The sequence below is a fragment of the Festucalex cinctus genome, chromosome 9 (genome assembly GCF_051991245.1).
Source record: "Festucalex cinctus isolate MCC-2025b chromosome 9, RoL_Fcin_1.0, whole genome shotgun sequence".
NCBI classification, from domain to species: Eukaryota; Metazoa; Chordata; class Actinopteri; order Syngnathiformes; family Syngnathidae; genus Festucalex; species Festucalex cinctus.
In genome coordinates, this window is record NC_135419.1 from 8,574,756 (window position 1) to 8,602,396 (window position 27,641).

Below are 27,641 nucleotides of genomic sequence, written 5' to 3' on the forward strand. Positions count from 1 at the left end.
AAAATCACTGTAAACAGTCATTTGGTTACTCTACTTCAGGGATGTTAGTGAACCAAAATATGACTCGTCATTTTGTTCCTGTCCTGATTCAGATCTTGCGGACAGAAAAACAATGACAAGGAGGAATATGAAAGAGCATTATTAGATGATAATACAATATATTAGAAGCAAAATATTTATCCGTAGCAATTTCAGAGTCTGCACTGTTTTATTTTAAGAATCAATAGCCTACTTCTAATTTTACAAGCCCCCCTTTTAATATCTATATTTTTACTTAAGTACAAGATCACCAAAACTTACCAACTAGTTAATTCACAGTACACAGTTAAAACACTGTGGTGTAAATAAAGATAAACACCTGAGCATGGCTTACTTTATTAAAGGTTTTAACACACATTTTGCAGTGATGATGGAATCAGTTTGACCTAAATAACAAAGGAAAACACTGGTGCATCCCACCCTTAAAACACACTTATTGTAAAAATGAATGTGATGGATGTTGTGCAGGCGATTGTCATCAAAATCACAGGATAAATGTAATCAAACCCGATCCGTGGTTGCCATAACTGATCTATAAGGTTACAGGGAGAAAGTTCATGGTTGAGGAGCAGAGTTATTAGTTTTACAGAGAGGAAAATGTGCATCTTAGGAGAAAATATTGACATCAAGCTATTATAATGAAGAGGGTGGTTTTGAAATGCTTGTAATTACACTGGTTCGGCTCACTTCCCTATTAGGACATCCTTATAAAGAGCTCCAAAAAGCACGAGAAAAAGGCCAAAAGCAAACCCACAAAACAAGAACACCTCACCGGTAAATTAATATGGCACAATTTCCCTTTGTTACTTTAACACTGTCGTCCTTCATTAGCATATAACAACGCATCATCACTACAGCTTGTGATATAGTCACAAGGTGAACTTGCCGAATGCCCCTTCAAGAGAGAACCCACTGTAAAATGCCATATCACTTCATTTTCAAATAAAAGTACCATAAAGAAATACATCTGTCAGCACGGAAATCTCCATAAATATAATAAGACAACTGAACATCAGTCAAGAGAAAAAGACTTCCTGAGGAGCAGAAAGATGACGGGTGCATGTACACGCTTGGCTGAGCTAACTGAAGTTTCCCCGCATTCATGGCACAATACATGTGAACAACAGCACATATTAACCCAGCCTGCAAAATAAAATACAATAAATAATAATAATTAAAAAATAATAATAAATAACTTCCAGTCATTCATGTAGTAGACAATCTCAGTTCAACACATGGAGAACGCACACACACGCTCACTTAAAATACTTCCCAATCCTCCCAGTCACACATACACATGAATTCCTTCACTACAGTCGACCAACGGTATAAAACTCAACAGCTGATATGGGCAAGCCAGCGCCCGTCACATCATGGAAAGTTTCATTACAGTACATTACAATGTAAGGAAAATGTCAAAAGAGCTATCGAGGCTTTGGACCTAAGAGGGAGAGAAAAAAGAGAGAAGCAAATACCAAAAACAACAACAGCATCAGTAGGAATTTGATGTTATAAAGTGGTTTTCCCTGTAACTGTACTCTCCGTGGTAGTAAACACGTCTTCACAGAGTAAACGAACGTTCATCGTGGTACTATGTCAAAATGTGTTCAGTAGCTTCGTTATTTTCACATCTTTTTTTTTTCTTCATCACACCCTTTTTTCTTCATCTTGATGAATCCTGTTCATCATCCTTTTTTTTTAAATTCATCTTTTCTTCATAGGAAACACCTAAGTACCAGCTTGGTTCCTTCACAGTTCGTTATAGTGCAATGAGAACTTGCGCTCCCTCGCTGGCGAGAGGAAAAGCTGCCGTCAGTGCCTCATGTCTTTCCCAGAACGTTTGACCTGGGAGGGAGAACAAAGATGCTGAATTAGAGACTCGAGCAGAATTCCGCTCATCCTTAAATCATTTTCAGAGAAAAGGGGAATGTTTTTACAGAAGCAAAGTTATTTTAGTAAACTAAAAGTAATGGAAAATTTAAAATTGAAAAAAAACAATTGCGTTAACGAAATAAAATAAAAACGAAAACGCTTTAAAAAAAAAAAACTTACTGAAACTACATTTTATGTTTACTAAACTAAAACTACAAGTAATTATAAGCAAAAATATCCTTTGTTTTAGTCTTTGGTAATTAATTTCACGCATGAGCCTTTGGGGATGATTTTATGTTATTTTAAGTAGATTTATTTTGACATTAACCGGAATAAAGGCGTTTGAAAGTGTGTCAGACAGAGTGACGTCATCTAACAGCAGCCAATAGAAAAGCACCTTAAGATGTTGTCGCTCCTATGTTTTTTTTTTTTTTAAATACGGTATTTCATGCAAGTAATAGACATTAAAAAAAAAACTAATACTGAAACTAACTAAAACTAAAAGAACCACCCTGAAAACTAATTAAAACGAACTAAATTTAAAAAAAAACTCAACTAGGTTTTCGCCTGTCTATGTAACCGTTTTGTATTTATTGGTGCAAACGTACGCCACAGATAGTAAATAACATAAAAACACCTCAATGCATTCAAGATAGGCGAGCTTAGCAAGTGGCAACCTAAGATGGCCGCTGTCGGCTTCACTTTTTGCTACAGCGGCATTAGCAGTCACTTTTTGGGAGCAAATGAGTAAAAAAAAGTTTGTTTTTTGTTTTTCGAAAAAAAAAAAAAAAATATATATATATATATATATATATATATATATATATATATATTTCAGCACTCAACAGCTCCTCACGATAATGCTGATGACAGAGTGACGGACTGTCCTAAAATAGTGACGGATTGGCTATGACAGACGGTTGTCCCGGCCGTTGACGAATGATCTAACGTCAAAATTAATTGACACGCCCACCTCTGCAAAGTACACACATTTATGGCATGTAACGTTTGATTTAACACACTAGTAAATCCGTGTCGAATAGTTTCACTTTTAGAAAAGTCATCAAATTTCAAGGTGAATAACAATACAATTATTTCATTTGACTGACATTTACCTGAGAGCTTTCCACCTGTCCTTTTCAACCTGGTTCTCTGGACTCTCACTCTCATAGGATGCAAGGTAGAGTCCTGCAGAGAAGCATATTAAATTTGACATTTGAATGTTTCAAGTGAAATACTTGCAAAGTGCCACCACAATAATGAATATGATTCAAAACAACAACCACTAACCATCCTCACTGAAGATGGGAGCGGTGTGGAGGTAATGGAGAATGACCTGATCCTCCTCAAACGGACACTCCACCTGCTTCCAGATCATGAATTCCCCAACTTGCCTGCCCAGCTCCACAAATTTCTAAAACAAGTTCAACTAATGTTCACGAACAAAATGGAAAAGAGAATATTTTTCCCGACGATGGTCACAGCAAAACAGTATCTCACCTCAAAGTTCACGTGGCCATTGGGAAGTCGATTGGCGCATCCTTCATTCAGAAAGTAAATATCTTTGATGAGAAGGCTAAAGAAGGGGATCACAATCTGAAATGGGGAAACGAAAGTGAGGGAAAAGCAAGACGAAGAGCGAGAGAAGCGGCGAGACGACGCGGAGGCCGACCTTTTCTCTGTTGCTGTTGGCCGTCCGAGAGCGATGGGCGGCGCCCCTCAGTGCGGTCCTGTAGTTGTAAAAGTTCCCTGTGGGATCCATTTGATGCTGTCAAAGGGAACACACATCATATTAGGGCTCCTCGATTATGGAAAAAATAATAATCACCATTATTTTGGCAATAAGTGAAATCACGATTATTCAAACGATTATTTTAAGCATTTAAAAACAATATTTATGGAAGTTCCTTTTGGACCAAACAGAATTTATAACAATATATATTTAGATTAATATTTATTGATTTATTTATTTTTATGTTGGCAAAAACTTGAAGTTGGAGTGCAGCATGTGCACTGTGCAGTAGGACGATCATTTATTTTTTGGTACAAAACAAGAAAATGTTGAAATGTAAAAAAAATAAAAAATATTCTGAAAAAATTCTTTGAAACACTATATGCAAGTTCATTTTGGACGGAACACAATTTATTAAATTATTTTAAAATGTTAAAAAGGACAAATGTATAAATTTAAACGACTCAAAAATGAGTATTAATCTTTTTTTTTTAACGATTATGCTGATTTTCTAACTCTGGAGTGTTATAATTGAAATTGTAATTGACTTTCAGTTAATTGCACAGCCTTACATCATATAAACAAATACTTAGGTAGGTGGGAATCGACATTTTTTTTAGGCTCTCATCTCTCTCCAAGCTCAGTATGCACGTCATGGACATGATTGTTCCCGAGTGAGTCACTCCAGCCAATCACATTCCGACACCTTCAGAGCCTCACAGACGGTCGGAAATTCTAGCAACTCCCTATTATTTGTCGCTTCGTGAACAGTATTTTCTTACCTCCAAAATGAAGAACTTGGCAGTCTTGGCCTTGCCCCAGGTCTTCTTCAGTCTTGACACAGGACTCATATTCATACCAGCTGAAGGGGGTGGGGGGTGGGGCGTATTTCAATTATTAATGTCACCCAATACCTTGACATTCAATTAAACATAATGTTAGTAGACTCACAGATGATGGCCATGAGTGAGTTGAAGTTTCCGATGTTGAAACACTCTCTGGCCACATCGATAAAAAACTCGATCACCAGGGCCCTCTGCTTCTTTTTTGCAGGCTGCAATCGACAATAAACAACCGGAATAAGGACACAGAGAAATCGATCGGCCTGCTCCTCATTTTGTTGAACCTCTAATGAGGTGTTTCTTTTACTAAAAGTCAAACGCCTTGCTTGAAATGAGTGGGAGTTTACCAAGGAACCAAACAGTAATTACATTTAAATAACTCAAATCAGAGGAAAGTGATTTTGGTCTCAAGAAAAAAAAAAAAAAAAAAAAAAAAAAAAAAAAAGGACGTTGCAGAAAGGTTTACATGAGGAGAACATGTGCATACAAAAGTTACCACAAGAGGGCACTCACGAGTCATAAATTCACAGCTACTCATGGCAGTCCTATCAAACATATATAATATATACAATTTGCAATACATTTTGTTTTTTTGTTTTGTTTGTTTTTTTTACAAAATTAAATTGCTTTGAATTGCGTAATACAACACATTTACCAAAATCAGAATTTTTCATGAGCTGGCGGAACTTAAAGTGATACTTTACTTATTTAGCCATTTTTGGCAGTCAAACATTAATATTTTGCCTATAATAAATTTGATATTTTCATTATTTTTCATGTACAATTAGTACCTTTAAAAACACATTTTCCAACTTGCTGTCGACTGAAATTGACATCACAAGGGGTCAGGTAACCAATCACAGCTCAGCTTGTGAATGTCACATGACCAAACCTAGAAAACAGGTGAGCTATGATTAACTACCTGAGCCCTTGTGATGTCATTTTCAGTCGACAGCAAGTTGCAAAATGAGTTTTTAAAGGTACTAATTGTACGTGAAAAATAATGAAAGTATCAAATTAATTATAGACAAAATATTAACATTTAAAGACATACTTTTTCTGTAATAAATAAATCTGTTAGTGCACACTTCTCCTTTGCCAAGATAATCCACCCATCTCACAGTTGCGGCATAGCAAAATACTGATTAGACAGCATGATTATTCCACGTGTCTTATCATAAAAGGCCACTCTAAAATGTGCACATATTTACATTTTTGTTCCATATAAGTGCACCCATATCAAGTACTCACCATGCAGATCTCAGTCGCTACCAGATAGCACAGCCTGTTGAACCACCTGACATACGCCTCCAGGTTGGACGTTTTCTTCTGGTCGCTGAAGCATGGCTGTTGCTGATGCGCGCACACACACCCACACAAACAAGCAAATACAAGTGAATAACGGAAATGTTTCCATCGGGAATTGCTCTAATGGTAATTAGCTTCCTGTCTACAAGATGACCCCCTGCGCGAGCATAAACGACAAAGGCAGCAGCAGGATGAGAGCGGCGGAAACGCGATCGATAGCGCGAGGAAGACCGTACGGCACTTTGGAGACGGCAAGCAAATACAAAAGAAAAGCACAGCATTGCTTAACACAGTGCGTTTGCGAGTGAATCTAAATAGCCACAATATGGAGGACCAAAAATGCCAATAAAACTCAAAATAAAAATGGATATAAAAATATTCAAAAATTAAATAAAATAAATAAATAAATGGAAATAAAAATAACAAAAATACATATATACATAAAGTAAAAATAAATTCAAAATAAAAATATAAATGTATACATTTCACAATATAAAATGCATTTGGAAATAAATACAAAAATAAATATATAAATAGAATTACAGTGTTCCCTCACTATAACCCTTAGTATGTTTGGAAGTGAATCAAAATAGCCACACTATGGAGGACCAAAAATGCCAAAATAAAAAAAAAAAAAATAAAATAAAAGTGAAACTAAAAATGAATATAAGAATATTCAAAAATTAAATACAAAAAATATAAATGGAAATAAAAACAACAAAAATACATATATACATTAATACATAAAGTAAAAATAAATACAAAATAAAAATCTAAATGTATACATTTAATAATATAAAATACATTTGGAAATAAATACAAAAATAAATCTATAAATAGAATTAAATGTCAATCAATAAATAAAAACACTGCTGTCATATTTATTAATTTCATGCTGCAGATGCTGTCAGCATGTCAGCTGATGTTTATGTACAGCACTTTGTATACAGCAACGCCTGTTCTTAAAGTGCTTTATAAATAAAGTTGAGTTGAGTTGAGTTGAGTTAAAACTTGACAACCTACCCGCGTTCCATCAAGCGGGTCTTTTTGAACAAAAGCCTGAACAAACTCCTCGGGTCCAATATGACTCAAATATTCCTGGAAAAAAACACACACACAAAAGCATTAATAATTCTTTCATTTCAGTAATGGAAGTCAATCAGTAGATGGACGTAACGACGCAATTGACGAGACTCATGGGAATTCCGTTTCCTCAAACGGGCTGCAAAATATTATCGTCTATTAAGATTGTCACTCGTCATTTGACCTTTTGTCAAGCTTGTGCGGCCTTCAAAATAAAATGTCGCATACATGAAATTTGTTAGGCATGTAGTTGTTACGTCTGACGGAAATAAATGCAAATCATTGTAATGTCAAGTGTGAGTGCGTGTGGGGGTGGGAGAGTGTGAAGCTGTCACATCTCATACACTCACGTAGTTTGCTGCCCCGGGCGCATGACTGACTTGGTCGGGGTGATGTCAGCGCTCAGACACGGGTATACACGCTTACACAAATATACAACCGCCCACATCACATAAAAGTACGCACACACGCACACACGGATCGACGCAATCATTGGTGTTCTTTTGCCATGTAGTTTGTCTCGCTGCTGTTAAATGACTCCAAAATGGAAGCCAACTATTTTCACTTACCTTCCTCACCTACGCCGCCATCTCAATGCTTGACCAACCTTGGCCTCCCCTCTCCAAACTCCCACCAGCCGTTTTTCCTTATCATCTCATTTCCTGACCTCTGTCCAACCCCCAGCCCCCAACCTCCCCCTCTTCCGCCCTTCCCTCACCAGTTCCACGTGGGTAAGCTGCTGTGCCAGCGTGTAAGGGTCATTGCAGATGGAGAGCATGTCCTTCTGGATGGGCGGGGGCTTGGTCTTGAAGGCCACGAGCTTGTCGGAGATGTAGGAGGCATTGAGGGAGACCTTGATGATGCTTTCCTCCCCCTGACTCAACAAGGCCAGCCTTTGGCTCAGCTTCTGCAGCACCTGGTTTAAGGTTTTCCAGTAGGCCTGAACAGAAAAAAAAACGAGAGGTGATGAGTCAAAATCAGTTTTATTGGCCAAGTATGTAAAAGAAACACAAGGAATTTGTTGTCACAATCACAACCTGTCAGAGAAACGTGAAAAATAACAATGACCAACAGAGGGAGATAAAACGGAAAGCCTGGCGGTTCACTAATTAGTGCCCCAAAATTCAAAGTTAAAAAAGGATTGACAGGAAGAGCTACCGGTTTGATATACTGTACACTATGCACTGATCTGAAAATATGACTGGATAGCCGATAGGCCAAGACTTTTGAAGTCGCAAGGCAGCCATATTGCTCCTCCCAAGAAACGTTTCTCGGCATACGAGCCTATACATTTACAGTATAGAAATTGGAGAACATTTGAGACAGTACTTAGTAGAAACAGCATGATTTATGATGTTTTAAATTTGTTAAACATAAACAAGAGGACTTGAGACATTTTACAACACGCCTTAAATACATCTATAAATGAGATTCTTAATGATATTTACAGGAGAAAACGTGTATGTATATTTTTAAAGAATTACAACTGTAATTCAACAAAAAATGCCTCTGCCATATCTAAATTGTAATATTGGGTCAAAGGAACTGAGCGATAAAAGAAAAAGGGGGTTTTCAAAGCAGCACATACCAACATACTTATTATTATTATTTATTTTTTACTTGTTAAAAAATAGTGACCAAACCGCCACAAACCTCCCCACCCTGCCCCCGGCTCTATACTAATTACCTACGAGCTGTATATTTCTAACCTGTACATATACCGTATAGTTTACACTGTCGTCTGCTCGCGAGATGGGAGGAGCAAGATGGCCACCCTGTGACTTCAACGACATGTACGGGCGTGTATGTGCTATCAGCTAGCCAGTCATATTCAGATCAGTGATGCTATGGTTTGGTCCTGTGCTACAATACTGAACTTTGAACTATAATGCAGTCATCCCTCACTATATTGCGGTTCACTTTTTGTGGCTTCACTGAATAACAGATGTTTTTTATCGCACTTATATCACTGATTATTCACCATATCACAGGATTCTGCAGTGATTATTTTTCCTGTTGCTGCTGACTCATGTAGCAGGAGGTAAGTATGCGGAAACCACAGACTTCAAACCTAAAAAAAAATTAAGATAAAGCGCAATGTGCTCTCCTGGAAAGCGCAACTCGCTTAGGCCTACACAACTGCACATGAACAGTAAACATCGTTAGCGCATTTGCCACAGCAGCAGTTAGAAAGAATTGTAATCCCTCCACAGGATAGATACAGCCGCTGGTGCACGTTCAATGGCTTATTGAACAAATGATAACAAAATACAGCAAACACAAGCACATTCTTTGTCCACCTACCAATGGGCTCAACTGAAGTTGTCACACAACACCAGAGTGGCTAATGTTTAGCTAGTTAACAGGCAGCTAATTCTACATGCTCAATCACCGACTTTCACTTCAAACTAAAGGCCAGGCACGCACACAATATTGTCGTTTATCCATCTAAGGTGGCGGCCATTTTGTCACTTGCTGGCAAATTCAAATGACAACATACCGTAGTTCAGGGGTGTCCAAGTTCGGTCCTCGACAGCCCCTATCCAGCCTGTTTTCCATGTTTCTCTCCACCAACACACCTGATTTATTATCAAGATCGTTATCAGGCTTCTGCAAAGCTCGCTGATGGGCCGATCATTAGATTCAGCTGCGTTGAAGGAAGGAGGCATGAAAAACAGGCTGGATAGGGGCTCTTGAGGACCGGACTTGGGCACCACTGCCGTAGTTACTCAGGGATCAGGCAACAACCAATCACGGCTCAGCTTAAGAAAACAGGTCATCTGTGATTGGCCGTTTTCAGCCGACAGCAGGTGTTAAAATGGCCGCCATCTAACAACTTAACACATATTCCACAAATGCAATCTTGATCAGAATACTGTCTTTAGACTAGTGGGGCTGCATTAAACATATTATTGTTGAGAAAATTTGGGGGTTTATGATAAAAGAAAAAAAAATTAGACATCTCACTTGTGACCAACTTGTGTATCACCATGGCCCTAATACTTCTTTGAATGGCTATTGTACTGCAAAACTATTATTACATCAGAAGACAAGTCCAGGCATTTGTAACGTGGTCCGCTAGATGCATTTACACAAAAATATTTTCAATGATGTAACTGTGCAAATATGATTCATTCGTTCTTTTTCCGTGCATGCATTTGCAGTGATGCGGTGACTAAGTGTTTCGCTTTGCTCCTCCCTCCAAATTCTGGTCACAAAGGCCGTGAGGTCAGTATGCCGTACAAATGAATGAATCCCACACACACATACGTGACATAAATAGCAGCACATTCATCACTGCCTGCCTTCCCTTCTTTCTGCCCTCAAATCTACTTCCTCCATCTTCGCTTTAGCTCAGAATCCTCTTCTACCTTTCCCCTCTGTCGTCAGGAGCCCATCCCCACTGTGTTCTTAGGCCATCCGTCCATCCTCCCTTGAGGCTGCACATACAACCACTCCTCTTAACGTCCTTCTTTCCTCTCAGCCCTGCCACGCAAACATTGTGTAACACTGTGCTGTGGCTACTCAACCTCACACTGACACACAGTGGTAGTGATTTAGCAGAATTCATTTCCCCATCGCTGCATTCCTTACTCGAGCTCTATAGAATGTATGTGTTACGTAATGATGTAACTTGCTTCGAGTGTAGCATCCAAGAACCATTCCCAAACATCCATCCGTTATCTGAACCGCTTATCAGATATTGAAAAAAAATATGTAATGACCTCATCGCAGGGAGCTATCCTGTGGATGATGTCTTTAAGGAGTGCAATCATCTTCTCCTCCTTAAAGTCAGAAGGGAACGTCTCTGTCCACTCGGTGAGCAGCTGCAGGATCTTGGGACCGAACTTGCGCACTCTTGCCTGTTGTTTGGATGACAACAATCATAAAGAAGTCATAGTTACACACATGGAGAGGAAAGGGAGGATGCACTCTCATTTCTGTGCATGAAGGAGTGCTGCGTGGTTTTAAATGTGGCGCAGTGCTCACCGTATCGAGTGGGCTCTGGTCCAGCTGCTGCTGCTTGATGCACAGCTCACACACGCGGGCCAGCAGCTCCGGAGGAGGGATGAACAGACGGGCGCTCAGCAGGAACGTAAACACATAGGCTTTCTGTCAAAGGACAGAAGGAGACATTATTTGCCGTCGTGTCAACAAGACCTGCGCCAAGGATGAATGAAACATTTCATTTGTGAAGAGAATGAATGAATAGTTTCGACGGTTCTATGGTAAACATCTATGCTACTGCATTATCTCAGAACTTGAAGCAATCCCATTGCCAGGAAGACAGTCAAGCTAGCTGTAGCAATGCTATGAGGGTAACAAACGCGCCGCCAATGTGGTGATAAAGATAAAAAATCTTCCTAAATACAGTCATAATCATCAATGCCTTGGTATGCTTTTAATTTGGAGTTGTTTGTGGCAGTCTGTGATGGCGTGGCGGCTGACTTGTCTTCCTGACTGGAAGCTGGACAGTTTAATTAATTTAGGACACTAAGACAAACAAACAAACAAACAAAACTAATTAATTACACTGGCATTGTAAAATGTGCCGCCTGTTCTAAGTGTTAGCGGCTAGTGGTTAGCACCTAGCCGCTAAGCAAGGCGAGCAGGTCCGTCAAACTTTTTTTTCCAAAGACAGTTTAATTAAAAAGACAAAAATGACTCTACAAATTTTAATGTTGACAGCCCGACACACTAAACCAGGCTTCCTTAAAAGTTCTGTTTTAACAGACTAAACAGCTACTGAGGTTCTGACGTCACTTCATCTCATAGTCCAACATCTTGCGAATGTTTCTTAAAAAGATAATACATGTGCTATGCACGGTTAAAATTTAGGAGAATAAAAACATTCATTTTCTAAAAAATAAGCCAAGAGACTATTTTTTTTTTATTAAGTAAAATGTTTTAGCTTGTGTAGCGTTCTATTTCCAACTGTCCAAAAACTTGATTATTCAATAAATCTGAATATCAAAAAACATTGGGTAGTTGCAAAATTTTGGTGTCTAAATACTTCACAAAATGTTTCTCTTTTGTTTTGTGTAATTTTTACAATAAACTCCATCTGGGGGTCACAAATAGCTTTTAGCAAACAGTTTGAATCAAGCAAGATTTTGCCTCAGATTTGGAGAAAGTGCGAGTGAGTCTTTTTGCTTCCTCTGATTCGATATTCTCTCATTTCATGACAGGGAGAGTGAAAACAAGTGCTCAATAATACTTTAAAAGCGTGTGTTTTAGTCAGTTTAAGTGTATTTTCACAACATTAATATTTAAACTTCAAAACTAAAAGTTACACGCTTTCTTTCAATCAATGGCAGCATCTCTACTATAAACTAATTGACACACAGACGTAAAAAAAAATTTTTTGTTCCATTTGTGAAATACGGCTCCTCATACTCATGAATGAATGCAAATACAGCAGGTGCAATATTTGGTGCTGATCCCAGTTACAATTATTCTGCTTTGCGTTGGATACCAGCGCTCTACAAAGTGCCCTTTACCTCAGGGTAATAGTCAGCAGTAGGCACGAGATTCTGGATGAGGGTTTCCAGTGAGGCAGAGCTGATGGGGGGCCCATCGGCCAGGCAAGCCGCGGGCCCCTGGCCCTCCTGTGCGGCCTCCTCCTCCTCCTCAGGCTCAGCGCAGGCCAGATGGGGGCTGAAGCCACTAGGAGTGGTGAACATGGTGCCTGAGCACACAGTCTGGGGCATTCCTAGCTGGAATCGAACCAGATGCACATAAAAATAGATTGTTAGCAAAAATAAAAAATAAAAAAGACAGAATGATGAACTGTCAAGTAGAAGTATACTGTATGATGTTCCGTTTGGTCTTCTATTTATCCTCTCAGCGCATCATCCACTTTTCACTTTTGTCGTCATTTGTGCCGTCTCCCACAAGACACAACACCCAATGAAAATATGGGTCACTCAGTCGCCAAGGAAACCGGCTGTAAAATGAGTGTGTGGCCTCCATTTTCGCTGTACGAAAGCATTGGGGTTACGCGCGTTAAAAATTCAACATGTTGCTTCCCTCGCTGGGCTGACACCGCATCAGAGCACTCAGTGAACTGTTGTGTAAGCTGAGAACCCTGCACGGATACTATACAAACAGATGGTCTCATGTTCCTCAAGGTACAATTGGAAAAAAAAACAAAAAACAAGCTGACAGAGAGATCTTGAGAAACATGTCAGAAGTTAAAGAGAGTTAAACGTTTTTGGCAGTCAAAGAGTGAGTATTCTTCCGTTTGTCTGTCAACCAGGGGGCGGGGCACACAAATTAATTTTTTTTAAATGCGCTCTTTTTTTCCATTTTATTACATGAAAATACGTGACTGTTTTTTTTTTTTTCCCCCCCATCTTGCTATTTTGCTTCAGTACAGCGCTCGGAAAATTACTTATTACAACAATATTGAAAAAAAAAATAATCTGACAGTATATGCTGAGAAACACTGGATTAAAATCGATAGCAGCACAGAATGTCCCTGGTTAGTGCTTATTTTGTGGATAATTGCCTCTCGGAGTATTTAGGGTAAGGATGGGGACAATTATAGAGCAAATAAAGATAAATAGCATGAACCGAGACCAGCTGGACAGCGGCGACTAATCTAAAAGCATAAAAATGGACATAAACAACCCCGTGGAGAGAGCAAAGAGGCCACTAGAACGCCATGAAAGGCGATGCAAAATCATATCATCTGAAATACCTCAACTAAGTGGCAGATGCTACTGTTTTGGTTAGCAACAAGGCTGAACTTGAACTCATCAGTTGGCTGTTTAAAGCTTGTCAATATCCTTGAGAAAAATACTGAACTGAGGTAACTGTGTAAAAGCACATTGAGGGCCTTGATGGTCGAAAAGTGTCAAACAGATTAATCCAAATTATTAAACCAAAGTACAAAACACAGTTACACACAAATAAACTCAAGCAAAATGAAGATACTGATCAATTAAGCACACCCTCTGTTCCTGGAAGAAACCCGAGAATGGCATTTAGTTATCCCCGGGTGACCTTCAATTCTCTTCAGCCATCTCAATAGAGCAGCATCCCGGCTGCCTGGGGTGAAAGGTCAATCACTCACTCGCACACATGTCTCCAGTTTCCTGTGAGAATGGCTCAGTTTCTCTTTGTTCTGCTCCCCCACTATTTCTTCTGAACTTCTTCATGCATGTGTACACACCTCGACCCAAACACACACAGACAGGCAAACAAAAGGCTAAGGGGGATGGGTGGTCTTAATGGCTTTCGGAAACCCGCAACTTTATCTCTAGCTTCATGCCCGTAGCTTCTAGAATCTTCACCAGCAAGAAATCGAAAACTGACAGATGTGATTTTGTGACTTTAGACTTGCAGTTTAAAATAAATCAAAGTAGGTCCCCATGTCATGTTTCCCTCTCAAAATGTGATGTGTCACTATCTAAATTAGCTTCCGGAGTTGGTGGTGTCCTTGAGGTAACCTCCATTGGACTGCATTACCATGGAGACGTGGCCTGATAAATGGTGAGGGGAAAAAAAATCAAACTTGTCCGTGATATAAGTTAAGCCAAAAAGGGCAGAAAGTGATTTTCTTTTAAATACCGGTACCCAACATCTATAAATCATTCCACGCAAGCAAATCCTCACAGACAAAATTAATTTTGTTGAGTGAGATTTATTCTACGTGCACACACTGTCAAAGACTTCCTGTATCATTAGAGATAATCTTCTATTTACTACGTACCAGCCGGCCTCCTCAACGGCAGCTGCCTGCTTGTGATTCAACTGCGTCACAGCCATCCTGCAGCTACTTTCTCAAAGTCTGTTCAGTCGGGCAGCCCCTCTAACACACGGAAACCAGTCATCAATGTCTGCATGTGAATGTCACATCGGGTCACTCTGCCCGTTTACAATTACAAGCACTACAAAATCAGCTATTGAGATAAATGGATTAAATACAAATCTTAGAATTTTAGCATGTCGTGACTAGAGTCAAACTCGCTCCACCGAACTCTTTCCGTGTTGAAAAAGCAGAGACCGTCCTAACTATATCGCAATTAATTTCTGTATGTATTGTAAGCATAGTCAATGACACTTGAAAATGTTTGAGAGCAGTTTTTGTCTTTACCTGTGAGCATGCAGTAGCTTATAGAATATTTTCTTTCCTCATAAGAAGCTTTCTCATTCAAATGAGAAAGTTTCTCGTCCTAATGAGAAAATGTTTCGACATAATGAGAAATATATTTCCATCCCCTCCCCCACACCCCTGTCAACTCATAGCATACTAGCGTAGCATAGCATTTTACTTTATATGTTAGCATTAAGCTAGCGGACTTAGATGAAATTTATTATTTATTTATTTTTTTAACATTCGAGTGTTTAAATATACAAAGTTTAATCCTGTTTTGTTTAACCTGTCAGTTTTAAATTAAAGTTCACCTGGCATTGACAAATATACAGCTTGAATCAAGCACTCTACTAGCTGTGCTAGCAAGAGTGAAAACTAGCGCTAACGAACACATTCAAAAGTGTATTTTGATAAGTTAAAATCTATATTATGCATTTTATGAACTCTATATTGCAGATTTTGACCTACTACGTGCGTCTGGGACTGGAACATATCCCTCGTATAAACAGTTTTAACTCTATTTCTACTTTTGACAATGTTGTTATTCTTCCACTACGTTGCTTTCATGAATGTTTACTTCCAATGTGACCAAGAGGTCAACCACAAACACACTACTCTTTCTCAGTGGCTGTCACTTTGTATTAACACCACACGAAAACACACAAAGAAACGCACAAATAAGAACAGGTGAGTGTGGTGGTGTGAGCTCTAACCCCCCCCTGTAAATCTCCATGGGCCAACCAAGCAGCCCTGCTCTCTGTCTAGACTGAGAGCGTCATTGTTCAAGCCCTTTACGGCGCGCATGGGAGCGTGCATGTGTTGTCTGAGCTTCAGTCGGGCTGTTATCTTGGCCATCGGGGGAGATCCGCTTGCTTTGTTCGATTGTGATTAACACAATGGTACTGTCTGGAGACAAGTCATTTTTTATCAGCGCCCTTGACTAGTCTAGTGGCGAGTGAGTAAAGCGGAGGTGTGTCATCGTAGCGTGAAACCGGCATCAAACCTGAAGCTGTCAGACAGATTCACAGCATTGTTACTCTTCTTTGGTTTCATTGTCATCCGCGAAACCTGTTTCACGACATACAACTACAACATACCTGCGTGTGTGTGCATGTGTGAAGGAAACTAACTGGGTTAAAAGCAGCAGACTGAAGAGGCTTCGTCAGTCCAAATCGAATTGCAATCTGACCTTTGTCCTTATTACAGAGTCGAAGGACAAAGGTGAAACTCGAATGGGGGTAGATGTGAGTAGAAGGCTACATATCAGCGTTATCTATAATTGTGAATTTTTTGGAGTCTGTGAAAAAGAATTTTGAGGTTATCACACTTACAATCACACAGGAACCCTATCAAATTATTTACCCACAATGACCATGATAGGCTCACAAAAAATGTAATAGATAAAAAGACAAAACGCACAAACGGCAGACAGTCGAGCAGACAATTAATATTGTTCACATTTTCAGAATCAGAATCAGCTATATTGGCTAAGTATGTAAAAACTTTGGAATGAAAGTATGCCTTTTTCAACAATAAATATTTGATTTATTAATATTTATTATATAGGATATTTATATAAATAAATAGATCGATTAGATAAATAAAGAAATACACACATTCATATATATATATATATATATATATAAATATATATATATATATATTATATATATATATATATATATATATATAAATATATATATATATATATAAATATATATATTAAATATATATATATATATATATATATATATATATATATATATATTAGGGGTGTGAATTGCCTAGTACCTGACGATTCGATTCGTATCACAATTCACAGGTCACGATTCGATTCGATACCGATTAATCCCGATACGAATTTATAAGTCGATTGTTGCGATTTTTTTTCATTCAAATTTATAAAATACTAATCAGTAAGCTTGTAGAGTGTAAGATTTATATGAAAATGTATTATTTATTTATCTGAAATTTCAGTCTTATAGAGGTTGTAATCTGTTTCATGTTTGAACAGCATTAAAATAAAATATTAAGGCTTAATGTTCCGTTCATATAACATTCTTCCATGCTCAAGGTGTGAATCCTAACCCGAAGTCAGACGTTTTGTTGAATATTTTTCCATTAAAAATGTACGTTTAAAAATTGATTCTCACACACACACACACACACACACAAAAAAAAAAAATCGATTTTCTTTTAATCGATTCGAGAATCGCGCGATGTAGTATCGCGATATATCGCCGAATCGAATTTTTTAACACCCCTAATATGTATATATATATATATATGTATATATATATATATATATATATATATATATATATATATATATATATATATATATATATATATATATATATATATATACATAGTTTTGTTTTGTTTTATTTTACGGATCTGCATATAATGTAGTGGGACAATTTTGAATCATTTCATATGGTAAACATGCTAGGTCAAAAAGAAACAAATTTTGGGCAAAAATTGGACCAACTTGAGTCAATTTGACATAAATTTCTGGCTTTATTTGTTTGAAACAAAAACCCTATTGTTTTTTTTTGTTTGTTTGTTTGTTTGTTTACCAAAATAACCCATAAAAGTGAGTTGTTTTGTTACAAAATAACCCAAAGTTGGGTGAAGTAGCGGGCTGCGGGTCGGTTCATTTTCCAACCAAAATTGAGTTATTTTTAACCCAGCAACAATGTGGAAAGTCACCAAGCATTTTTATATTACAAATAGATACAACAATAGATAAACTGTTGGCAAAAAAAAAATAAAATGCTAATAATGGTGTATTGTTGATTGTTTGGAAAAATTGAGTGTACGTTTCTACAACTTAGATGACTAAATTCTCATAAGTGTAGCTAAGGAGTAAAAATAAGGAAATACTGTCATGCTTACTGGCTGCATAGAGGTGCCAGTTTCACAATACTTGACTATAAACAACAAACATCACATACATGTTCCGCTTTCTTTTTTATCAGCTGTGCAAATGACTTCCTGAAAAACTGCATTATGACATGCTCTCAATATTTTGTTACATCTCATCAATGATGAGCAGAAATAAAATGATCCTCACATACCGTATTGCTTTATATTATACCATGACTGAATGTGGTTGTTTTCTTTTATAAATGACCTTATAGAACACTGAATTGACAAGAGTCAATCCAAAAATCACGTTTCCTACAGGGGCACAATACCAGATTTCAAAGGTGTTTGCCCATGTTTTGTTTCCGCTAATACTTCCTTGTTCCTAGATGGGATAAGTTTAGCTGCAAGAAGGAAGGCGAAACAGGAAAATTGTCTACCAACGTGAATTTCGCATCCACGTGATCGCTCCTTTAAGACATGGCAATGTCCTCTATTTTGGGAGCGTGCTCTAAAAACGTGCTTCCTTGTGTCATTTCGGTCCTGACACTGTTTTGTGCGCCCTGCTGCTTTGCAACGCCAAGAGTGTTCTTTGGAAACTCAAACTGTGCTCCCAGAGAGATGTAAGTTCCAACTCCAGTCTTGTCCCACTTACACGCCCCTCCATTCATTTCATGATGTGTATCTGAGGAGGAGCGAAACCCACAAACAAATGAGCTCATTGTGCCTTGAAGAAAATATAAACTTGCATGCACACTTGCACCCACACCGCAGCCCAACGTAGGATTGAGTTACCGCAGAGGCATTTCGGCCCCGCCCCCCACCCATTCTCCTCCAAAGCTATGCTATGACACATGTTGGGCAATCGCACTTCCCCGAGTCCTTTTATTGACATGACTGTGAATCGAAACAGGTTAACACGTGGCACCTGTTAGCCACCGACACGACCCATCAAGACCACTGGAGATTCGAGATCTCCACACCCCACCAAGCCAGCCTCATTCTTGAGCGAGTTGGGACACAGTTGTGTGCATGCACACGGGTGGGTCATGTGTATGGGCTTGTATAAAAGGGGCTGAAAGGGTTAGTCACACCTTCACTGTAAATGCAACCATCTGCGCTACTGTTCAGATGAAGCGGAGGAGGGTGATATATCTTTTTAGACACCATGCAAAGGCAAGCAGCATGGATTGAAGGGTAGCGGACAACCACCTAGTAAAAATATTTTATTCTGTGTGAGTTTCTCTCACAGAGGACAATGTTGTGAAAATGATCCCCATTCATTATAAATGAATGAAAACACTGTAATATATACTCTTGCTGTGCCAGTAGTTGGCGATGTGAAGAAAGTCAGAATGAAAAGCGGAGCACATCGTGCATCATGAGGCCATATTATGGCGAAGGGATTGTGTATACAGTTCAATGCAAATATGCAAATACTTCTAGAGGATGTTTAAAAATTACACGTTAGACAATGGTGTTGTACAGTGGTACCTCGTTTATCGCGGGTTTATCGTTTTTAATCTTTTTTTTTTTTTAAACAATGTGCTTTTTTTTTCTCTGTCCCGTCGTTCCATGACATTGCATTCCAGAGATAGAAAATATATACTGTGCTGTATAACAAGTAAATACATTTAAAGAAAAACAAAACAAAAAAACATACTTTTAATGGAAAAAAATTGACTGTAAATGAAAAAAAACGATGAATGAAAAAGCATTCATAATGAACTAAAAAATCCAAAACGAAAAAAACATAATAAATGAAAAAATATATACTGTGCTGTGTACTGTAACGACAATAAAAAAAAACAAAAAAAAACGTACTTTTAATGTAAGAAAGTAATGCAAGTGAAAAAAAGGACATATATGATGAATGAAAAAGCATTTGTAATAAAATAAAAATCATACCAAAACAAAAAAATAGATGTAATGGGAAATTTAAAAAAACAAAAAAAAAAACAATATGACACCAATGTGTTTGAAACATATAAACGAATGGGATCACAATGGGCATAAAAAGTCTTCACACCCTTGTAAAAGTGCAATTCGATTTAGACTCAGCGGGATTACGATTCCTTATGGTACGGCTTAGTTCGAAAGGGTATGACGCAACGAGTTTCTTGTTGGCATTTTGCATACATATGAAAGGACATGTCAGTACAGTTAAAGTAGTGTAAATAATTACAAATAAAAGACGATGCAATACGTATCTCCGTGTATTTCAAATGGAACGATCAATTCAGTCGCATTACATGTTGTTGGCATCTTATATCAATACCGATTTTCTAATTCAAATGGGTTTTTTTTTCATTGACGATGATTAAAAAACAGAAAATGACTAAAACACTGAAGACCATAGTAAGAAGTACTGTACATGAATAAGACACTAAGCTGGCAAGTCTATGGATGGGCCAGAAAACGACAAGAGGAAGAAGTTTGTTTCAAGAAGTGAACGGTGTTCGTGATGTCACTGCTGCTGCTGATGATGTCACTATTTGATTACATCAAAATGCTACAAAACCGTTACAACAGATTTAATAATGTTTTCATTTTCAAGCTCTAAAACGCAGTTGACAGGCAAACAAATAGCCAAAGCAAGACAGTATTGAGTTGGACTCACTTCCCTGTCAACTGCACCTGAATACGACCCAAATTTGACGTGAAGTGGACTGAAGGTCAAACACACAAACGAATCAACGTAACAGAAAGCTTACCATGATCCAACCTGTCGACACCACTTGAAAACCACTCTACATTTAAGACACTACAATTTTCTCTTTTTGATGGGCTGTATAATGACACTCTGAAATGAATTGAGAGTGTCTGACATTTGTTGTGCATCTTATTTCCACATAATTGGAGCTGAGATGAGGTACACTCTTAGCGGTGACGAGATTTATTTGTGAGTCTCCTCAATCTGCCATTCACAATGGACATAAATCTTTTTTAAAGAAGTGTCACGTATTCTTACCAATCTACAGCCACCTCTGAAAGCTGCGTTTAGGACAGGAGGGGAATTTTCTCTCAAAATATCAATATTTACTCCCACTTAAGAGCTAGTCAACAAAAAATGAGGGAACGAAAACAAGAGTGGAGCAAACGCTGAAACAAATGCATGCATAATACCGCAAATTCTTTTAAAGGTTGGCCTTAATGAGTCTACTCATGTACACGCAGACAAACACAGCAAACATGTGCAATATGTTGCCGCCACGCTAACAGATGCAAATATAATCATCAGACGTCGACTGGAGTCATCACGGCTGTCTCCTCTCGTGCAGATGAGATATGTATCTGCTCATTAGGACGAGCGCGGGCAGATGTCGTGCACCGTATCACTACGGATGTATGATGGCCATGCGCCGTAATTAGTGCCGAGGGAATACACAATCCGCTCCCATCGTAATTCTTGCCTCGTATACGCTAATATGATTAGAGAAAGCGCTATCATTAGTCGGCTCAAACTAACAAATCAATTATTTACCTTAACTGGCTAGAAATCTATTTGAGAAAAATGATTTCATCATTGAATTTTGGTAAGCAGGGTTTATGATTTACCATACAATAATTTTATAGAAAACGACAAAATTATACCCCGCAAAAGTCATTGTTGATGGTATGCTAATGAGCTAAAATATTGCAGTATCAAAAGTATTAAAATGACAGCTTTTAAACGTTTTGAAATATTTGGATGAATTGAAAATACATTTTTACCCTTGGAACACAATCTATTTTAATTTTAAACAAAATCTAACATATTTGGAACAGAGGAAATGTGTAACACGTTAAGTTTCATTAAATAAATAAATGTTAGCTCATTTGCTCCCAAAAGCGTATAAATACATTCTGTTTTAAATGTTTTTAAAGTCCCAAAGACGTATTTATCCGTTTTTTTTGTTTTTTTTTTTTCTTAATGCTAGATCATCCAGAAGGCTTTGATGGAGCCTCTCAACTGCAAAGAACAGTTGACGAAATGGTAATTATTACACAAACGGCCAGCAGGTGGCAGCAGAGAAAACAGATCAACCAGGGTCATGTTGGGGAAAAAAAAAAGCTCAAATACTCACAATTCTTAATTGGATTTGTGAATAATGATGAAATTTAACTCTATTCTAATGTTAATTGCTGCAAAACGGAAACAGATAGAAATATACTTTTTTTCCTGATGAAAGAAGAGACTTTACGCTTTCTTTTGGTAGGTTCCATGTTTTTATAGTAATAGAACATAATATTGTGTGGGCCTTGCAAAATCAATCAAAATCCATTAAAACAGCCGGGAGTGAAGGGGATTGCTTCTATGAAAAAGGCTGGGAGTGAATGAGCTAATATTCTTGTTCTGTTTTAATTCTTCGTAGTAGTCACAGACCTGTGTGCTACTCATGTTGTCCTTGGGCTAACAAGTACACACTGGCATCATTTTTCTTAGGACAATGCACACTAAATCATAGGTCTCAAACTCTGGTCCTTGTCCTGTATGTTTTGGATGTTTCTATCCGACACACCTGAATCAAATGATCCGGATCATGATCTGGTTTCACAGAGCTTGCTGATGATTTGGTCCAATGAATCAGGTGTGTTGGAGGGAAAGCTGTGCCCCTCGAGGCCCAGAATTTGAGACCTATCAACAGCGCAGTGTCTTTCATCTTGCGGCCTCTTTCCTCTTCCTTTGTGCATAAATGCTCACCCCTCCCCTTTCTGATTACCAAGAAGAGTTCATTGGAGGAAATTAACTCCAAAGAGGCGTCTTGTGTACTCAACTCTGCAATCAGCCAATCATTTTGCCTTGCTAGCAGTTATTGAAACCTTAATTTTAAAAACATGGCAAACCGTCAAACTGGTAATCAGCCCATATCAATATATGAGTAAGATGCTCTGAAAATTGAAGAGTCCAGTAGGACACAATCAGCTCCATTGCTTTTTCGAACCCAGCCAGTCAAAAGCCATGTGGCGGTTTACAATGCTCGCTCCGACTGTGTGTGAGTGAAGCGTTACCATGGAGTCAAGGCTCCTGTTGGGAGGTAATTAGACGCCTGTTGAACTCCCCACTGTGGCTCCCCCACATCCCCCTTTTGTCAAAATTCCTTTTGTCCACGATTTTTCAGGCACATCACTCTTTTGACAGAGTGACTCCGCTCAACAAGTTCAGCAGTCTGAAAATATCACGTGAGGCTCTGTCAGGTGCAGCATCAAAATGTTTTTGTCCTCTTTTTTTAAATCATCAATCGATTTTCTACGCTACTTATCCTGTTCAGGGCCACAGTGGGGTCACTGACTTCCAGCTGACTTCGGGCCACCAGTCAATCAAAAGTAGAATTGAGCGGGAACTGACAACGCGGCCCCCTGCCGATCCCCTACATAATCTGATTTGTCAAACTGAGGGATTTCCCCATTGGGCACAAACACATGGAAGATGTTTTGACAATGAGATGAAAATGCACACTGGGCATTTTTTTGTTGTATTTTTCACCATATAGAGTAATAACTTCCTTTTCGTATTGCGCAACTTCCCCGCTGGAGACCTCCTGAAAAAGATTTCAGTTCCTGTCAGACGCACTATTTGGATTACAAGTATTGCAACACTTGACCATGGAGATAATATTTAAAATAACAGTTCCCGCTTTAGCACGTCATCACCAATCTCCAGGCGTGACCAAAATCCATCTGTTACATTCATGGAAAATTGATTAATCATGCCTGAAGAATGAGATGATGTAATAGAAAGGCGACTGATGCCGTGTTAGCGTCTAGGATGATCCATTAGCATAGCAACAGAGCTAGCTCACATCAAAAATAATAAACAATAGATACATGTAGTTCTGTCACTATCAATTACTTTTAGAATTGATTAATCTAGCAATTATTTAATCAGATTCATTTTAATTTTTCATTTTAAATCATTAAAGGTATTTGTATCTGTTTCCGTTTTGCACCAATTAGCATTAGAATATAGCTAAGTTTCTTCATTATTCACAAACCTTGAAAACATTGGCAAAAAGAGCTTGTTGCAACAAGGCCCTGGCTGATCTCTTATACTCTGCTGCCACCTGCTGGCCTTATTTTTTTTTTTGTAATAACTACCATTGCTTTAAGCCACCTCTTCAGGTGAGAAGCTGCATCAAAGCTTCTATGTGCTCTAGCAATAAACAACAACAACAACAACAACAAATACATTTTTTGTAGGAAAGAAGAAAGTATTAATAATTAAAAAACGTACTTACACGTTTTTGGGTTTGAATAAGTTAAACACAGAAGATAATCAGTCGTCTTTCATGAAGGACTACAGAAATCAGTGAACAATTAATGGTGATAGGCTAAAATCACGACTTGGACAATTTAAAATAAAAAATGGCTTCAATCTATTACTCGATTGTTAAAATAGTTGTTGATTAATTTGATAATCGATTACTTAAACGATTAATTTTGACAGCTGTGGTCTAGATTTATGCAGAGCTTAAGATATTTTGTATTTATTCAAAATTGGTGATTGGCTGGAATGTCATAATTTGCAGGTCAATGTTTTTTTTTCAATTATTTTCCCATATATTTAAATAATTTTCAGTTTTCTGTTTTTCCCCCCGCCCCATTTTCTATGTATTTAATATGTTTTGGAGCTAATTTTTAGGGTTTAAGTATTACAGCCAAACATCACCCCCACCCACCCTACATTTTGGCGATATGTGGGCCAGTCCAGTCCAATCCCCCACAAATTGTCCAACTTATGATCAGATCAGTAATCATTTTTTACTCGCTAATTGGCTCCAAAATCCTGATCGTGTGTAAAAGATGGATGGATGGATGGATGGATGGAATTATTATTGTATCATTTCATCCATTTTCCATCGTGCTTGTCCTCATTTGGGATACGCCGGGCCTAACCCAGCTGTCTATAAAGCGAGAGCCGGGGAACACCTTGTACTACTTTGCAGCCAATCACAGCACGGCAGATTAATTAATTGATTAAGAGGACGCCCAAGATCCTTTGGGATTGTATCACTCGCCTGTATATGCCGTTTCCTATATTGCTGTTTGGATTGCTTTGCCTCAAGGCCATGATGGAATTATCTCATGTCTGTGGAATAGAGAATTGGAATTCCTGCACTGACACAAACGCACACACGGCTCGGCCCCACCATAAACCTTGTGGCGACGATAAAGCTGTCATTGCAAGCGGCTGTGTCTCCTGTACCCCAGACAGGGAAACAGACCCTGCCCTCTTCTTACACAAACATGAAGAGGCCCCCTTTTGGCAGACCTGTCTCAAACTCTAACAGCAGCACACCTGGTCTTATCTACAAACCAAAGTCAAGTTGCGGGCAACAACATATTGTTGCATCTGTCTGTACCTGCACTTGTTGTGTTCCTTTGCCAAGGTAATCCATCCACTTCACAGGTGTGGCATGTCAAGATGCTTCTTTGTGTGCTGTTTGTAACCTCACACCAGTTCTATGTTGTAAATAATCACTTTGGTGCATGCTGCTTTTCTGTTTCATCACTAAAGTATTACACTTAGATAGCATGCAATAAAAAGTATCAGCCACTCTTCAGAGTGTTTGACTACTCGTCTCAACAAATTGCACAATGGCAAGTTGCAGGAAGCTAACCTAAATTGAATGAAACCGACTATTAATTCATTGACTGTTACCACGTCATCATGACTGCTGTCAGGAAAGCTTGTGGTGCTGCTACAGTTAATCAACAGTGGCTAGAGAATAACAACACACTGCCAACATATCTCAGACGCATTTCTCAGGGTGGCATCCTCAACCGGAGGAAGCTTTAAATGTCTACAAACGTGGCGAGAAGCACCGAGAGTAGCTGAGGGGTGTGGGAGCGACGCACGCGAGTGGCTTGACTGGTAATATCAGCAAACCCCGAGTAGACTTCCTCCCCACCTAACTGGTTTGCGACGGAGCTCGCCTCGCACTTGTGCACCTTGCAGTAAGCTGCTAAAGACAGATAACAAATCCTTTTCAGCTTGCTTTGCCAAGCTGCTACATCAGTCAGCCTGGGGCAAAAAAAAAAAGAAAAAAAAAAGGCTGCTTTTAGAGCAACATTCTGATTTTTTCCCCCCATTTTGTACTATATATATATATATATATATATATATATATATATATATATATATATATATATATATATATATATATATATATATATTAGGGGTGTGAATTGCCTGGTACCTGACGATTCGATTCGTATCGCGATTCACAGGTCACGATTCGATTCGATACCGATTAATCCCGATACGAATTTATAAGTCGATTGTTGCGATTTTTTTCATTCAAATTTAGAAAATACTAATCAGTAAACTTGTAGAGTGTAAGATTTGTATGAAAATGTATTATTTATTTATCTGAAACTTCAGTCTTATACAGGTTGTAATCAGTTTCATGCTTGAACAGCATTAAAATAAAATATTAAGGCTTAATGTTCTGTTCATAAAACATTCTTCCATGCTTAAGGTGTGAATCCTAACCCGAAGTCAGACGTTTTGTTGAATATTTTTCCATTAAAAATGGAAGTTCAAAAATCGATTCAGCCGCCTATTGAATCGATTCGAGAATTGCGCGATGTAGTATCACGATATATTGCCGAATCGATTTTTTAACACCCCTAATATATATATATATATGGCTACTCACCAATGATTACAAAAAGAACGTTTCCAGTGCGACAGTTACACGAACGATCAATGGCCATCATCTTTATCTTGACACAGTCCAATATTGTACCGCCACATGGTCACTCGGGTTCAGGGACCTTTCATACGCCCCTTAAGACGTGCGCACACGCACACACTCGCAGCAAGCACGATTAAGTGCAATTATTGAAAATGGTCAGGGGTTCCGCAGTGGATATGGCACGGCAAGTAAATCATATTTTTAGAGGAAACGCACTGGCCGAGGGCGTGAACTAATACAATTATGTTTATAGACAAAATGTAAATGTGTCCTCTTACCACCACTACACTGCAAGCCCCATTCTTGATCCGACGAGTGGCTATCCGATGTAAACACTAGCGGACCTCCAGATATCCCTCAAATTTTTACGTCCACGTAGCAGCACGATCACACTCCAAACAGAACAGGCAGCGCAGCATGCGTGATTGATGTACAAGGAGAAAATGTTCCTCCTGCCGCGGAGTAGGAAGAGAGAGAGAGAGAGAGAGAGAAAAAAATCCTGCCAGGTGTAGAGGACGGACACAGGAGGCGATCTGACGCCGTGTCAAAGTGTCTCCCTAAAGGCGTGGCGACCGTCCTGGTCCGCGCTGGGATGAGACACGATGGAGGTTATCAACACGTCCACACAGTGCAGGAGATGAGACACGAGAGGAGAGAAGTACTCGCAGTCGTCGAGTGCGGAGAATAACACGCGCATCATCCATCCGGTTCAGACTTTCAAAACAAGACAGGACAGGATGACGACTTTAGAACGCACAATCAAGTGTTCCTTATTTCAGACCATGTCAGGGGGTTTAATCACATTGTAAGTCTTTGACTAAAGCTTTTAATTATGTAGGGATGACAATATCATCATAGCTTCAAGCTTTGTGACAGCTCAACCTGTTTGAAAGCGCTATATAAATAAACTTAAGCTGAGTTGAGTTTATAATAAAGGCAAGGTCATTACAGGGGAAGTCTAAAAAAAATTCTTTATAATAACATGTTTTATGGCCCCACTAGTCTAAACACAGTATTCTGATTAATGTTGTCGAATATGAATTAAGCAGCAAAATCCATTCCAAGGGGCGTCCATTTTGTACTTGCTGTCGAGTGAAAATGACATCACAGTTGCT

At 38.6% G+C, this 27,641-nt stretch overlaps 1 protein-coding gene across 1 annotated transcript; it reads right to left on the bottom strand.

Moving 5' to 3' along the window:
* Positions 1-359: 359 nt before the first annotated feature.
* Positions 360-27,218, bottom strand: LOC144026404 (ras-GEF domain-containing family member 1C-like). The gene is made up of 14 exons (XM_077533068.1): positions 26,805-27,218; positions 12,378-12,593; positions 10,867-10,989; positions 10,602-10,739; positions 7,595-7,816; positions 6,817-6,891; positions 5,737-5,838; positions 4,595-4,697; positions 4,426-4,505; positions 3,584-3,679; positions 3,412-3,507; positions 3,202-3,325; positions 3,027-3,099; positions 360-1,884 (listed from the first exon to the last, which is right to left on the bottom strand). Exons 2-14 carry the CDS (start codon positions 12,585-12,587, stop codon positions 1,860-1,862), a joined length of 1,467 nt encoding a protein of 488 aa, XP_077389194.1. The 5' UTR covers positions 12,588-12,593; positions 26,805-27,218; the 3' UTR covers positions 360-1,859.
* Between the last annotated feature and the right edge of the window lie 423 nt (positions 27,219-27,641).

Excerpts from the sequence above, each read along its gene's own strand:
- LOC144026404 (XM_077533068.1), bottom strand. The coding sequence starts at position 12,587 with ATGCCCCAGACTGTGTGCTCAGGCACCATGTTCACCACTCCTAGTGGC. Across the intron at positions 3,508-3,583 it reads CCAACAGCAACAGAGAAAAG|ATTGTGATCCCCTTCTTTAG; the intron begins GTCGGCCTCCGC and ends TCCCCATTTCAG. Across the intron at positions 3,326-3,411 it reads ATGGCCACGTGAACTTTGAG|AAATTTGTGGAGCTGGGCAG; the intron begins GTGAGATACTGT and ends AACTTGTTTTAG.